General features: G+C 37.0%; 1 protein-coding gene across 2 annotated transcripts in view; it reads left to right on the forward strand.

The window, feature by feature from the left end:
• The window catches only part of kiz (kizuna centrosomal protein), a 29,226-nt gene extending 19,167 nt beyond the window's left edge, over nt 1–10,059 (forward strand). For both annotated transcript variants that reach the window (XM_015034795.1, XM_015034796.1), the window contains 2 exons: nt 7,292–7,332; nt 7,903–10,059. In XM_015034795.1, the coding sequence (XP_014890281.1) occupies nt 7,292–7,332; nt 7,903–8,006 (145 nt within the window). In that variant the 3' untranslated portion in view covers nt 8,007–10,059. The remainder of the gene's footprint in view (nt 1–7,291; nt 7,333–7,902) is intronic.
• Nucleotides 10,060–16,127: the final 6,068 nt, after the last annotated feature.

A 16,127-nucleotide genomic window follows, 5' to 3' on the forward strand; every position in this document is an offset into this window, starting at 1 on the left:
CCACAGGAAATGGGCCACCAGACACTAAAGTGGTTGATGTACATTTGCATGGCGGCTCTCATAATTCCCTGTTCATTTCCATAAGATCAAGGGGGCGCCACCCATTAACTCGCTTACAAAGACAAAAGGCCCCTAAAGCCCCTCTTACTCACTGTTAGCCGGGTTCAACCAGGGTTCCAGGATTCAAAAGCAAATCAGCTGCCACGAAAAATAAATTGGAGCCGTAATACTACTGTTTCCAGCCTTGTTGTCAGAATGCAAACAGATCATGTCAAGAACAGAATCACCGAAAACTGTTTCAGAAGAAGGGGACTCGAGAGTCGATAAGGACAAATGTCCTCTCATTTGTCACCCTCCAAACATTATTTACCGTCTAATGATAACTGGCTCAGCAGAAGCTCACACCGTCTCGGTTGCATTTGAATATCAACACAACTTCATCAAATCTGCAATCGCTTTTTAGGTCCTCAGAGCGCCTCTTCACCACAGACCCATTTGGGCTTTAGTAATGGCTGGGTAAACGTTATGAGGAATAATCTTCTCTGATTTCATGTGATTACTGGGCAACACGCTGACACGAGGGCTGAAGTCTGTATCTCCCTGTCAAACAAGCGCTCCAGTCTGCCTATTAGTCCATGGAAGGGTCTAATGGCCTGGCTCTATTGTGGTCCTCCTCACTCTTGCCCCTGCCAGCTCCACTGACCAACGTATTTAATAAACATGAGCCAATTTTGGGAAAAAAAAAAAAAAAAAAGCCCTTCTGAGGTGGTGTCTGCCTCCCAGTCAGGGATGTGCATGTGGAATCCACAAAGTGTGTGATTAAACAAAATTTGCTGGGCAAAATGCTGACATCCCGAATGCAATGGTGAGACATAAGGTGTGTGTGTAAGTAAAATAGGACAAATGGGTAGTTAGGCATGCCTGACATTGTAATCTCCTCTCAGTTGGGAGAGAGAGACATCCTAATCTTCCCCTTGTCGTAGCACAGATATCTCTAATTTTTCCGCTGTGCTCTGATTTAAGCATTTTCCTTACCACAGCTACTTTTGCAGTTTATTGCTACCACAAGTGGTCTGGAAGCCTCACACTTCAACAGAAGCACAACACTGCAGCTTTTCTCCTTCTCTCCGTCTTTCTTGCCCCTTCCTCATCCCTCTTTGCCTTTTCCTCCCCTGTCATCCCGTGTTTTCCTCTCCCTCCTCTCCTCTCCCGCTTGTTAATTATTTGCTTTATTTTGTCAGCGAGCTGATGAGTGACTTCAAAAGGAGGACGGAGCTGGACTCGAAATATACAAAAATGGCTCCGTCTCTGTTGTCTTAGACAATAATTATGATTTGCCTGTTAAGCCTGGGACTACAGCAGAGGGATTGTAGTTTAAAGCAGAGGCTTTGGTACAAAAATGCATTTATAGCCCTTTGTGAAGCTCCTCATTATGTGTGGGCTCGATTCATTAAGTAATTGGTTTGCAGTTGTTTACATGAGTATTAAGGCCTTCTATTCAGGGCCTTTGAGAGATACATTGTGCAAATGTTGCATGTTATGAATGCAGAATGAGAGGCGGGGGGCCAGTGCTATTGGCCAAACACTGCTCCCGGCTGAAAAGCGAGAGAAAAGCTCTGGGTGCTGCTTTGCATAGTAATGACTCGGCCTTAATAAGCTTTACAGATTAAAAACATGCAGTCTATACAAGATGCAAGGAGATACTCTTAACACATTTATATGCGCTCATTTCTCCATTATGGAGTTGGAGAGATTTGGAGTCTTTCATATTCTTTTTTTTTTTCCCCCCTCTGCTTTGCTTTCTCCCACACAGCGTTTTTCAGTCTGATACTTTTTATGGACTGTTCTGTTTATTGTGTTATAACTTGCAGGGAGGCGGCTGATCTGCAACATTTATTACAGATTTTTTTTTTCCCCATTGTAAATCTTTTGCAGTCAAATCACTTTGTGGTTGAGTGGGGATGAAAAGAATAATGCACGAAGGAGTGAGTCTTAATAAGCAGCTGCACTCCATGTAAAGACCACTTGTTCCCCTTTGTATGCGAGTGCATGCCGCTGCTTCCTCTTGTGGAGGGAATAATCTTGCTTTTCTCTTCTGCAGGCATTTTTAGACGCCACTCCCTTCTTATTTTTCAGTTCAGGTTTTTAACTTACCATTTTAACCCACCCACCCTTTTCCACCCAGGAAAAAAAAAAAGAAAACATCCTCAACGCACGTGCAGACGGACAAAACAAAAGGGCGCAGCCGTCCAACGGGATAATAAGTGCCATGCCTAGAGCCTGCTTGACAAAAACCTTGACTCAACCATTAGTGGTTTACAGCTTTGGTTTGGACAACAGGATGTGCTCAAGCATTCGACCTCAAATCACTATGTGTCAAAATCAGAAGCTCTATCTGTCTCCCTTTAGACCCCTCCCCTCTGCCTCGCGTGAGGTGGGGGCTGCGTTTGCAGCATTGACGATTCACCTAAAAGACAGATGGAGGGCTGGAGGGGGACGTGAGCTGAGAGAGGGGAGGGAAAAGGAGGAAAAATAAAAACGAGAGCAGGAGTGGGGATGGAGTGGTCTTTCTGCTACAAAATCCAACAGTGAGCTAAGTTAAACAAAAAAGAAAAAAGAAGAAAAGCAATGTGGCACATCAGAAGGATTATTTTTTCTTTTCTTCTCTGAATGTGTCATTGTGGAAGCACACTTCATAGAAAAATAAAGAAATTACTAATTGTTTTCTGCTTTTTACACCAAACGTTGTTGGGTTTGCCACTTTCAGCTTAGGCAATAAGAGAAACCTAGAGATGCACCAATCACCTGAACCGAGATCATAATGAGCCAATTTTCTCCTTATTTTCTTTGATCAGCTGATTAGACTCTTAAAAATATTTTATTTTATTTTATTTTCATTGATTATATATAAAGAAAGAACTTTAAACACTTGAAGCACTTTCTAAGCACATAAAAATATATAAATATAATTTTTTTTTTTTTTTTTTTTCACAATAATGGAGATAATCTGGTAAAAATAGAAAATAAAAAACCTGTTAGACTAATACATGTATCCGAAACATGTATTAGTTTCAGGATTGGTGTTACATTTGGAATTGACAGGTCAGACCTCAAAGTAATCTGATATCACTCACACCTGATAACCATTAACCCTTACTCCCTAAAATAACTAAGAAGAAAGGCAGCATTTAGAAAGTCTGACCAGTGGAGGTCACTGTACTACACTTGCTTTTTAGGATTTAACATCTTGTGCGATTATAAAACATGCAATTCTATTTTTGACACGTTCTATTCTTGAATATTTCTGAATATTTATATCGGTGAGTTCAGACCTTGGAAGAAACAAGCCCCCAAAAGCACAAAATATACTATAATAAAAGGGCTGGTGTAATAGGCTGTAATAAAAGATTCTCTTTTCTAAAGTGTAGCTGCAGAAACAGCCAATCAATTTCTGCCACCCCTTGTCTGGGCTATAAAGCAACAGAAGCGCCATGAATGCGCTGCCCTTCATCCAGCCTTTACACCGACAGTCTCCACTAGACCGCCACCAGTCACTGGGAGAGCGTGTTGTGTTGAAATCAGTGGCCCAGATACCTCTCACGTTGAGCTGCAGTACTTGCTCGCTGCCAGCAGAGAGCACTCACACGTTGGAGAGCACCCACTCATGCTGCACTCACAGGCGCCTCTCACTGTTTGCCCCCACGGAGGGGCTACATCCTGCTACCATTCAGGCCCGTTAGAGCACATCTAAGCGGAGCCTAAACAATGTTTTTGCAGGGTCATAGCTGGGATGGGAGTAGGAGTTGATGGGAATGATGAGGTGATGGGTCTCCCTTTACCTTTAGACAAGCACAGCCGAGCAAAAAGTGCTATTGTGCTATTAGCATTTGTGCGTGGGCGACAGGGGCTTAAAAAAAAAAAAGCCTAGGATAAATAAAAGCAGGTTGTAGCTGTCGGCAAGGCAGTGATAAATGCTTGGTAAGCATTATTTTCCTTGACAGTCCTGCTTTTTCCTGGTGAGACTCCTGGATAAAATGGAAAATGCATCTTTGTGACTCTTGGACACTGGTGTTATGAATTTGCTTGATTTGCAGTTAAAGGTTTTATGGTTGTGTATTTGAGTATAGGCATTAACTCACCTCATACGCAAATTGCTGTTGCATTTGTTTAAGCATTATACTGTTAGGTGCATTAGTCTGAACACTTTTGTTGTAATTTGTCATTATTAATATAATTGAGTACTTTTTTAAGTGGCTGCAGATGCTGCTTGCAAATGCTAGATCAAATGAGAAATGGATTCCAAATTGAGAAATAGGTCAGAGTTCTTTTAGTGAGTTGTAAGTTGCTGTGATATTCTTAAAGTAGCATTGTTTCTTTCACTAACAATTATTGTGCGTGAAATAGGAGACAAGGACTGTTTATTAATGTAAATATTTGTATATGTTAACTATATGTCAGTGCATTTCTGACCTCAAATACATACACTACTTTATAGCGATCACCAAAAGCAATTCATACTTTCATGATATTAAAATTTGCTCATTTTTATGCTGTAACTTTTCAATGACTATATTATAAAGTGGCAAATAGAATGTGGTGGAATTTGAGAAAACTTTTAGTAAATGTAAGCTGCTTTAAGGGTATCTTGGTACTTTCCAAAATTAAACATAACACAAAAGCTGGATAATTATTCAGGCTATATGCTCCGGTAGCCAGCTTGCAATTGATTGTCTAAGCGATCTACACTTTTAACACCGCCTTAATAAAAGGGATGGCTTACCCTACTTTAGTTTAAAATTTCCTTACATGCTGGGATTTCTCTCAAACCAACTGAATTTAACTTCTTGTTTCTGAGGGACATGTGTACAGTTTTTTTTAATTTTATTGATCAATTATTTTCAGCTGACCGGCAGCTTTCAGCCAAATATGCAGCTTTATTCTGAAAAATACAGCTGGAAAAAAACCCCCTCAAAATTCTCTTGCATCTCTTTAAAAGCGACTTTGAAAGTTTGGAAAGGTTTGACATAAAATTGGCAAAAAACATAAAAAACTTTAAAACCTTGCTTTACCATGTAATGGTAATGGACACATGCCTAGTAGTAAAACATAAATTACCCTAAATCAAAGTGAGAACTAAAAATGTGTTTCCTCAAGATTAGGAACAACAAAGTCTGTGGGGTCAGTTTGGTTTTAAAGATTATTGGGAACAACTGCTATATTCGGAGATAAACAAGAACATGAAACAATTTCAAATCCCACATAAAGTGAACAGATACAACAATAGGGGGGAAATACATTACAACAACTGTAATTTGCATCATTTCACACATAATGTTCACCTCTGTCTTTCTAGCCTGTGAAACACATGCCAGCCAGTTCTTACATATTCAGATCATTGCCTCGTTTAAGGGAAATTCGGGAAAAGATGAACTGTGATAAATGTTTGTGGAGACTGAATTTTCAGGTCCGTGGGGTCAGATCCAGGCTTGGTTCATTGTGGTAATGATTCTGTCTTAAAATCAATACTGCGCCTCAGTGAAGTGGAATTGTTGATAGGCCGTTCCCGTTCTGTGGGGGGAAGTTCGAGAAAAGAAATGCGCAATTTGCTCTGTGAAACGGCTATTACTGCGGCAGAGGAGAGGAAGTAATTTCACCGATTATTGCTGTGTTTTTGCTGCATCGTGGTCCGCTTTGGGTCCTCTATACCGCAGCTTTAAATGACTATCCCTCCATTGGTGTTTTTGTTAAGCATTACTGTTTGAACTTATCTGTTGTTCAGCGTAAAAACATGAACACTACTATTGTGAGAGTTTCTCTGACTTTACAGGAACTCATTATCTTTATGCTGTAGCAAAGACGCAAAACCTGTTGCGTAACCATTTTCAGGTTTATTTACTCAAATGAAAGACTATTCATGTGTGTTCAAGTACCAAGCTTTTAAAAATTTGCAGCTGCAAAAATATGAAAATCTTTATAGTGTTAGTTTGCTAACGACAGCAAGGTACGAGTGACATGTCTACAACCTAGCTGACTGCAAATTGGCTAACTGAGCAGATACTCCAGCTAAACCATCGAATATCAGCTAATATCTATCAAGAGCAAAACAGGAAATATGTCAAATATTCTACTAATACTACTTTATGTAGTAAGTGTTTGTTAAATATTTGTGCTGAACATTTCTGATTTTCAAAATTTCTGAAATGACCCAAAGTGGACATTTTACCCATTGCATTTGCTAGTTTGCTAATTATCTGTTCTTAACTTTCACATTTTTTGTATGCTTCAATGTATTGTCTGAACAAATTTATGAACTATTCATTTACTAGGAAACACTCTTATATGAATTTACAGGTTATACTGCGGTGATTGTTATGTAGTTTCTAACACAAAAGCAATCTTCCAGTTTGGCCAGGGAGGTTCATCGTTTTTTCTCCTTTCCTCTCGAGTCTTGCAAAGCACCAATGTATAGTTTTAAGCATGAGCAACTGGAATGGAGCCAAGGTAATTTACTCCTCATGCTCGTTCAGTCATATGTGCCAAGATTTAGCGGAGGAGATGAGGGTGATTGAGAGGACAACAATCAAAGAGGTCATGGGTCTGTAGTGATGCAGATGGAAGAAATCGTAACACAGCTCTTTTTCCGTAGTGCAACAAAACAAACTGCATTATTTCTTACTTTCTTCAAAAAGTAAAAGATAGACATTTCATCTATGTGTGAAATAGATGACGGAAAAGCCATGTGGATCTGTACGCTAACCTGGGAGACGATGGGAATATGATGTAGGGGCTTTGAATAGGCTCTGTCATGATGTAAATTAAAGAGGACGCCTTTAAAAGTGGAGGGGGTGGCCTTATTGCATATGCATCGAGGTAGATCAAAGCCTTTTCGGAGGTCACACATTTACATAGCGATATCACCGGAGCTATGGGAACCTGGCAACCCGGTCTTTGGGCTATTTTTGAATAAAGAGGGCCTTGTGGAAGTCTTTTGCCGTCAACAAACTTCCTCCCGCTTTAGTGTCTGAGTATAGCTAAACCTTATTCACTTCTGTGTGGCAGAGTTGTGTCAATTTTGTGCAACTGATTGATTTGTGTCTCTTTATTCTCAAAGATTCTGAGTGATTTTTACGTTGTATGTTTTATATTTGAAGTATAAACTTTCAGCTTAGTTTTTAATGTACTGTGTGCACAATTACTGATTTTGGTGTAAATTTTATACTTGCATTTTTTGTGCGGAAAAAAATAAAAAATTAAACTTTTACCTGTCTACTAACTAGCTCTGTATTTCCAGGAAAGGAAGTTCAAAGGTTCATTCTGCTTTGCAAACAAAAGGTGAGTGTAGACGCTGGTGTCTAATGTAATATATGTTAATTACACCAAACAGACCACCATAAAAAAATTGCCTGTTAGCATAGTGGAAATTCTTGTAAAATTGGAGCTTCACAAAAACTCTCAACCGTTTGATTAAAATTTTCTGTGATTGCAGCTGAGTCTTTTGAAGGAAAAAAAAAATCTTGAAGCCAAATCTAGTCCGCTGAAAGCTTCTTTTGAAGCCACTTATTCAGATGATAAACAACTAAAACGACCTGTTTGGGGGAAGATTCTGCCTCTTATTTATTTATTTTTTTATATAAATATACTATCATTTTTATTGTTTTATAATTTACTACTAATAGAGGAGAATGTTTTTGGCTCTTTTGGCTAGCAGACTGGTAAAAATAAATGATAAAGATAATAAAGAGCAAAGAAAGCTGCTTTTATTTGTGTTAAAAGTGAAACTGGTTTTATTTTTATTTATTTTTTTTGCAATGTTACATAGCGCTCTCTTAATATTGTCTTTTTTAACTTTGTTGTTTTTGCAGGAGATCTTGCTTTAATCATGTGATTTTGTGTTTTGTAAAGACTTTTGGCAGGAATCTGATGACAGCGACTTCGAGATTGAAGCGGCCCTACGTCCTCCGACTTTCAGCGCAAGCAGTGATGGCACCCATGACTTTTATCATTGATGTTTCTGCAATGCTCCGTATTATATCAGTGCGAGACACATGGCAGATCGGCTCTTAGTTATTCACCCCCTGACCATACTTTTATTGGTCTGCATTCTAAATCATATGCACAGCATATTGTAAAAACAAATAATAAAGTTGACAGCTCTCACGCTGGATAAAGTATGTGAAGAGTTGTCCAACGCTCTGATGTTAACCCCGCTTCAGTCTCTTTATCTGAACAACTCTCCCGGCTCATAATAACAGCTCGAAATAGATTAAACTGATCTTTTAAAGTGATTTGTTTGCACTGGGCTGAAAATCCTGCATTTCGAATGCTGCAAGCATCTCAGAGTGCTCTACTTGCTGCAAGCTGGAGTGTAGTGATGTGAGTCACCTGTGAAACGACAAAGCACAATGGCCACTCTGCTCGCTCCGGTGTGACCCGTGAACCCGCTGAAGAGGCTCATCTCTCAGGGCACAAAGTGTAGCAGCGCTAGCAAACTCAGAACATTTAGAGACCCCAACAAATGCTCTAAACATTTTCTTAGGGCCGGAACAGATTTGTGAACTGAAAGTACAAAGATGTGGTTAAAACCTCTCTCTTTTAGTGTGCTAATGACTCATAAGTAGCTGAAATTATGCTTATATTGCAAAATAGTCTTCTGTAATTTAGGATTTTCCCGCACATTGAACACCCTGTGTCTATTATTAACTGTGTGGGAGGCTACATTCCAAGGTTTACATTTATAGTTCATTATTTCTGCCGTGTAAAATTTCCAAGCTGAGATGTGGTAAAAGCCCCCTGGCACACAGTGTCAGCAGGATTCCATTAGTCAGCTTTTGGTGACTTTATATGCCTGAACCTTTCAAAGTAGGACTCCACATTCATTACCAATAATGGCTTCAGTCGGCCCTGACCCAGCACAGGAAAGGGAATGGGGCAGAGCAATTTACAGTTTGCTAAAAGGTTCCCTAACATAATATCCAGTTAAGGAGCATGTCAACAGATACTTGTGTGCGACTGATGGCTCATGGTGAAAGTGGAGTTATATTGTACTAATGTGTACTAACAGGAATATTTTTTATGAAGATCTTCTTTGAGTCTGTGCCACTGAGACAATTGGGATGCTATTCATATCATTTCTTTCACTCTGTTATTGGCGCAAGTACGTGTTGCAGTTAAAAATGGGATTTCAGACTCAGGTTGTCAATGGATGGAGCTCGTCTCTTATGCTTGTTTGGTTTTATCAAAGCAGCTCATGTTTTTCATTGACATTTTTACCTACATTGCCACTCTGAGGTTTACATACATTCATTGTTGCCATTAATGCTTTTAACGTGGGACCTTAAATGATTCGAACTGTCCCTTTATAAGGTGCAATAATATAATGTAATATTGCTTCAGTTAATTTTAAAACTATCAATTTGATGCACAGGCTTGAGTTTATTTGGAATTTTACCTAAACGTGGGTCAAAATCATAAGGACAAGCTCAACTATATGCAGGCACAGACCTGACTTTAAAGCTAGATACTTCATACATTTAAGTCTTGTTCAGGTTGAGGCCAAACGAGAAGCTTAATGTTGCTTTTTTAAAGCAACGATTCTGTCCATGTTTAATTCATACAACCCAAACTGCCACCATCAAATGAGATACAAGAAAAAAAACTTATCAAAATGCTTTTTAGCCAGCTGCTGGATAGAAAATCTTGGATAAAATTGGTTGTGGTATCAGTGCAGTGATCCCAAAAAAACAGGATTTCCCCCCCAAACTGGTGTTGGAATGATTAAAGCAGACTGAAAATACCCTGACTTCAAATCAATCAAAAATATCAAAGCACTAAATCTAAAAGCCTTTTAAACCAAGCTATGTTCTTTTTAATAGGAACAGTGTTTAAATGTCCAGTCGCCAAGTTCATTGGTGAGAACAAAACGTTATTTGTTTTTTTAGCAATTTGAGAAGGGTATGTTCAAGCATGCATATACAATTTTGACTCTGTGGATTTGAGAAATTCTGCCCCAAGGCTGAAATTGAAGTTGAAGGCTACATAAATGTGTAATTGTTCCAAAAAAAAAAAAATAAATAAATTGAAAAGCATCCTTAAAAGCCAAATAGATCCAACATTCATGCCTATGATCAGCATACAGTAATTGATTGGCACGGTACACTATGTTTTTTAATGCAGAAATGTTTTGATAAAAATTGTTTAATTTTATGAGTGCCAAAATTTCAAAAGCTATATTTTTTACAGATACTTTACATATGTTTATTGAAACTAATAAGAGAGAGAGCAAGGAAAGATGTTTTGAATGAGTCAATCTTTCTTGTAACCAATGAAGTCCCCTAATCAGCTGTTTCTGGGAAAGTAAACGGTGAATGAGAGCTGTGTCTACACATTGGGAGGAATGTGTGCATGTAAAAATGTGATTCGTGATTCGTATCTTTGGAGACTTTGCTAAAATATGTAATCAGAAACAAGGGAAATTCACTACTATGAGTGATCCCTCACTCAAATGTTAGGTTTTTTTTTAGGATTTGAATTATTGCCTCAGAGAGAAATGCCAATATATTTGCATAATGGTCCAAAAACTTTTTTTTTTGTTTTTTGTTTTTTAAGGTTAAAAGACCTTTTCAGTTATTTCCTCACTTTGGGGCAATGTCTTTCACATAGGCCTCCAAATTACCATTGATAAAAGGAACATGCATCGCTAGGGAAAGTAAAATAAGGCAATATTGTGTAAATCTGAAGCTGTTTGATGGTGTAGCTACACCAACAAACATAAGTTGAAATCTAAAATAAAAATAAGAATGTAAATTTAAAATGTTTTCCTCATTCATTCAGCTAAATTAATAATTTCCTTATTACTGGTTCTACCTTTGAGTTGTATTTTTAGCATTTGAGCTTTTTGTTGTTACTTCTCATTCAGATCCATCTATTTTACTTAATAGGTTATGTTAATACTCATGTATGTGATAATTATTTACTTGATTTTCAACCTCATTATAAAAATAATTATAGTAAAGAACTTCTTCCATGAGGACTCTTGAGTTGTAGAAATATTTTTTGTCTTTATTAAATGAAACAATTTCCTAGATTAATTCAACATGTCTGGAATGAGCGTCTCGATTTCCATTACATTTCAGATTAAAGCCAATTATGAGAAGTGGTCAGCTCATCATATCTAATTTTTTTGTTAGAACTCTGCAATTTGAAATAAATGCTTCCTGTGTAAGTGTGATGAAAAGCTGATCTTGCTAGTAAAAGTTTCTTTTCATTGTGTCCAAATACATTTAGTCTTTTTTACAAACAATATATTTTCGGAGTGATTTAATGGAATTAACACTTATTATTTCATACATGTAAAGTGGAAGGATAATTTTTTATTTTATTTTTACAAATAAAAACTTGAAAAGTCCAGTGTACATGTTTACTCTGGTTATTGATTAACATCTTACAGATCCACCTGTTACTGTTATAAGTCTTCTTGGATTCGTCTCTACCAGCTTTCCACGTCTAGTCGTAATTGTTGTCCATTCTTGCTAAATAGATCAAGCTCTCACTCAATAGAGAACATCAGTAAAAAGGCATTCTTTTGTCACGGTTTGAGTTTGATTTTGGTTTGGACTTTAACTAGGCCATTTTAACACGTGACGTGCTTTAGTCTAAAACAGCCCATTGTAGCTCTGGCTGTAGGTTTAGGAATCATTCACCTGCTGGAATGTGAATCTCCACCTCAGTCTCAGGTTTCTGGCAACTTTAGGTTTTCTCCCAAGATTTAGCTCATCTACTCAAAATATTAAAATACAAGGCACGATAGTTATTTTGAACAAGAAAAACTAAATAAAAGTGCCTGTTGAGGCTGCTTCACTGTAAGTCAACTATTTTTCCCTTTTGCTCTTATATAGAATATTTATTCATTCATAGAATGTTGTAGATGAGAAGAAACTCACAGCTGAAGCTTACTTTTTCAAATTCCAATGTCACTTTATAGTTGCCGTCAATCAAAGTAGTTGACCATTACAATATCGTCTATCAGTTGCATGTTGAGTAAATACAAGCCTTTCAGTAAATGGAGTGATGCACTTGTGATACACAGAGAAGCTCTCCTGACTGACAGGTCAAGGTCTGATATAATGTGGTTTCATTAGATGTACATGCCTGCAGAAGCAGCTGTATTCCTGCTTGACAATCAAGTAACATTTCAAAGCTGATTTAAAAGAAGAACCAAACATCGAAAGCCTGCTACCAAACAGCGGGCAGAAAATGGGAAAGAATGGCTTCCCCATTCCAGTTTATTCAGCCTCATTTTACCTACAAGTTTACGGCATGAAAGGAAGAAATACTGTGATATGTTGAGATGCTCAGACTTCTGATTGCACTCAAGTCCATTATTCAAAATACAACATATCTTGTGGCTGCATTATGGTGCACCGCAGTTGGAGAAATTGTGTCCTGTACTCCAGATCTCCATGTTTGATTGTTGAGCAGCGTTGCAAAATGGCTCTTCAGTGTGCGGCTTCCATTCTCCACACCACCCTACTCTTACTTTGCTCTGAATAATCATTTAAAGCAAGGTCATTTTGATCTTCTGCCTCAATAGACCTCAATTAAATATTCATTCATTCTGATGCGGCCTCTTCTGCATCTTCTTTGGTATGTGTGTTAAAGAGACAAAAGCTTTTGCGTTTGATTATACAAGCCTGTGTGTGTGCGTTTTTTTTTTTTTTTTAAGAGATCAGACATCATTAAACCTAGTTAAACAATCCTTTACCCCCGATCAACTGTGTTTAGTAAAAATGTTTGCCTAAGCTATTCTGATTTATGTCCTTGAATGTTTGAAGAGAAACAGTTTGTTCAGTTTAGAAAGCTCCTTTAAGCTATGTATCCAAGTCTTTTGTTTATGATGTTTCATGCTCTGCTGCACATCCGTCAGTAGGTTGTTTTAAAGTTTGCAGAAGGTTTAAAAATGGCAATGTTATGTGAAAGATTGAAACATATTACCATTTATAGAATCCAATGCATACAATAATTCTCATAGAACATTTAGTGACTTTGTAAGTCAAGTAAATATCCAATTTTTAGAGTTACATTGTGAATGTCTTAAGTTGATACCATCATTCCAGGTTAATTATAGCAACATGTTAATGTTGACTCAGTTACAGTTGAAACCACATGTTTACATGCATTGTATTAAAAATGTATCGCCTTTGTATCAAAACACCTGCAAATGATGTCTCATCATGGGTCAATAGGCTACACAATCATGTCAAAGACTGATGACAGTCATCAACACCCTTCGCAAGTAGGGTGTGTGTTTGTGCGTTTTGTATTTGATACATTTTCCAACAAATGCTGTGTTATGAGTATCAATAACGCTGTATGGGAGCCAAAGCCAGGGCCTTATAAGAAGAGCTGCTGTTTTTGGGTTGGGTTTAGAGTTAAAGTGTGAATTGAGCTTTGGTTAGATTTAAGTTTAGGCATGTACTGTCCTCTCAAGGCTGTGTGTTATCCCTGTTGCTGACGCAACTTTCATGCAGTTTACTTCCTCTCGACTTTCTATGAATATGCGTGGATACAAAACTGTGAAAAATCAGATTGTCTAGCATCGATCTTTGTGCCCCTCCTTGCGGATGGGGTCAGTGACTGTTTTCTGGACATTTGTCAAGTAAGCACTCTTCCCCATGATTGTGTTGCCTGACCAGTGGGGAAATTCAGGTATACAAGCAGCAAAGTGAAAGGCAAATGGAAGCATGTAGATTCACATAATGGTAAAAATATAAAAAAATAAAAATGAGACACTGTGTGCTAAGGGCAACTTGACAGCACCAGAAAAATAATACTATACAGTTATAAGAAACTACATACTAAATAACTACAAGCTGTATGTATGTTATGGCTGTGTAATTTTATCAGTTGTACGATATTTATCAATATTTTTTTTGTCCTCAAAAAGTATCAATTTTTCATCTGCGAGTATCAATACATTAAATCCTACTTTAAGTTTTATGTCAAATCCACATGAATTAAATGACAACTATCACACATGACATTTCTTACCCAGTTGCACATGTACACTAAAAATGACATGTAATTAAACAACCACTTACAATGAATTAAATAATGAAATGAAATGGATAAATTACATTACATAAGTGAATAAGACAAAAAAAGGTTCCTTTTCTCCATAACCAAACACACAAAGCTCCATAATTAACATTTAAACAAAGCAAATGTATGACAAAAAATAAATAAAAAATACACCAGTATTACACCATCAATTAATTCAATCCAAGTATATGGAACAGTCAGAAAATGTCACCAAAATCACTCTGTCCCTCTAAAATCTTTCAGAAATGAATGTATCAAATCACATTATTTGCCGAATCTTGTGATATATATCGTATTGTGAGCAGAATATCATGTATTTTATTGTATCATAAGATTAATGTACCGCTACAGTCTTAATGTGTATATGCTTAAAAACTGTTCTTTATAAGAAAGTAGAGTGGGGATTTGAGCAACTTATTTTTAAACATTTTTTTTTTACAGCTATTGGGAATGTATGGTTGTAGATGTCAAGTTTATCTCGTGAGTATACTAAAGTGAATAAATATACAAAGAAACCACTTTATCACACAAGGTTGTCGAGAAGGACGTAAAGAAAATAGGTTGTATTCGAACGTTTCAGCACCGAGGACAGTTCTCTGCTCTGCTCAATAGGTGGATTCACTGACCGCCAGTTCAGCACCGCAACACATAGATAGTTTCAGGCAAAATACGGCAATGACTTAGTTTATCTATTAATTTATTTCTGTATTTATATATATATATATATATATATATATATATATAAATATATATATATATATATATATATATAATTGACTCATTTTTGCATTAAATCAAAAATAAAATTAGAAATAAAACCTACAATCTCCAACTAAATGCAGTCAGCCCCACTTAAAATTTATTTAAGAACATTTTCTTTCAAATCCAACCTGGATTCGGTTCAATGAACTGAATCCAGGTTGATTATAATCAACAGGACATCTAACAACCTGCTCCAGAACTGAGAGCCTGCTAGTATCAGAATTAATTTTAGGCCTGGATTTTTCATCTGGTTCTTAGGTTTTGAATCTTAATCTGATGGATGTCAGTGGCTTTGAAACTTCTTTTTCAGAGTTTTCTGTTGCAGTTTTCTTTTAACCCTAACCCCTAACCCTAAAAATTAGAATTTAAATTAAGATACAAAACCCATTTTGTTAGACTTTTGAGAGACTGATCAATCTTTAGGATTTAATAATATTTGGAGTATTTAATTTTCTGGGCATAAGATGTTCCACTTTTAACTGTAGTTTGTCATGTAAAACTATTGGTGTCTTTGATAAATGTTTGTCAGCTGATCTCAGTCAGTATTAAAAATAAGTGATTATAAATTATTTTGTTATTTTTCATTATTGTGCTTATAATAGTTGAAGTATAAATATCTTTAGCTGATACTGAAAAATCAGAAGCTTCCGCTCTCATTTTTTTCCCAAAGAAAAATACCTCAATAGAAATTTAAAGATTTCATCTTTCTGATTGATTTCTCACAAATTGTGAGACTAATTGGGATATTAACATAACCTTGGTTGGCTAAACCACACTACACTACCTGTTTTTGTGGATTTGTATTCCAGTTTGATCTTATTTCATAATGAAGCTGTTAAAAAAGACTTCTTCATGTTGGCTTTTGTTCCAGCGAAGAGCATGTAATTTAATTTCCACCCTCTGAACAAACGCAAATACATGTTAAATCTGATACTGTCATAGTTGTGACAGCACAGAATGTTTTTTTGTTTTGTTTTTTTCAGCCCTACCTACCGTTAAATTTAGCACTACTTTAGCGCATATTTGAGTGCACAGCTTGTGAACAATGGGTCCAAGGATGATTTGCACATGAATGAGGTCTGTGAATAAGAGCATGTGTCACAGAGGAAGGCTGTCTCCATCGTCAGGGCAGAAAGGTTTGCTCCCTTCTGCCCCGACTACAAGGACCAGGTGAGGATCTTTGACACAAAGGGCCAAGTGAAAATCTGTTCAGCACAGACCTCTAAAGACCTTATTATGATGATGCTTCTGGGAGGAGAAATAACAAA

Source organism: Poecilia latipinna, unplaced genomic scaffold, assembly GCF_001443285.1.
Source record: "Poecilia latipinna isolate Pla-1442-1.1 unplaced genomic scaffold, P_latipinna-1.0 Scaffold312, whole genome shotgun sequence".
NCBI lineage: Eukaryota > Metazoa > Chordata > Actinopteri > Cyprinodontiformes > Poeciliidae > Poecilia > Poecilia latipinna.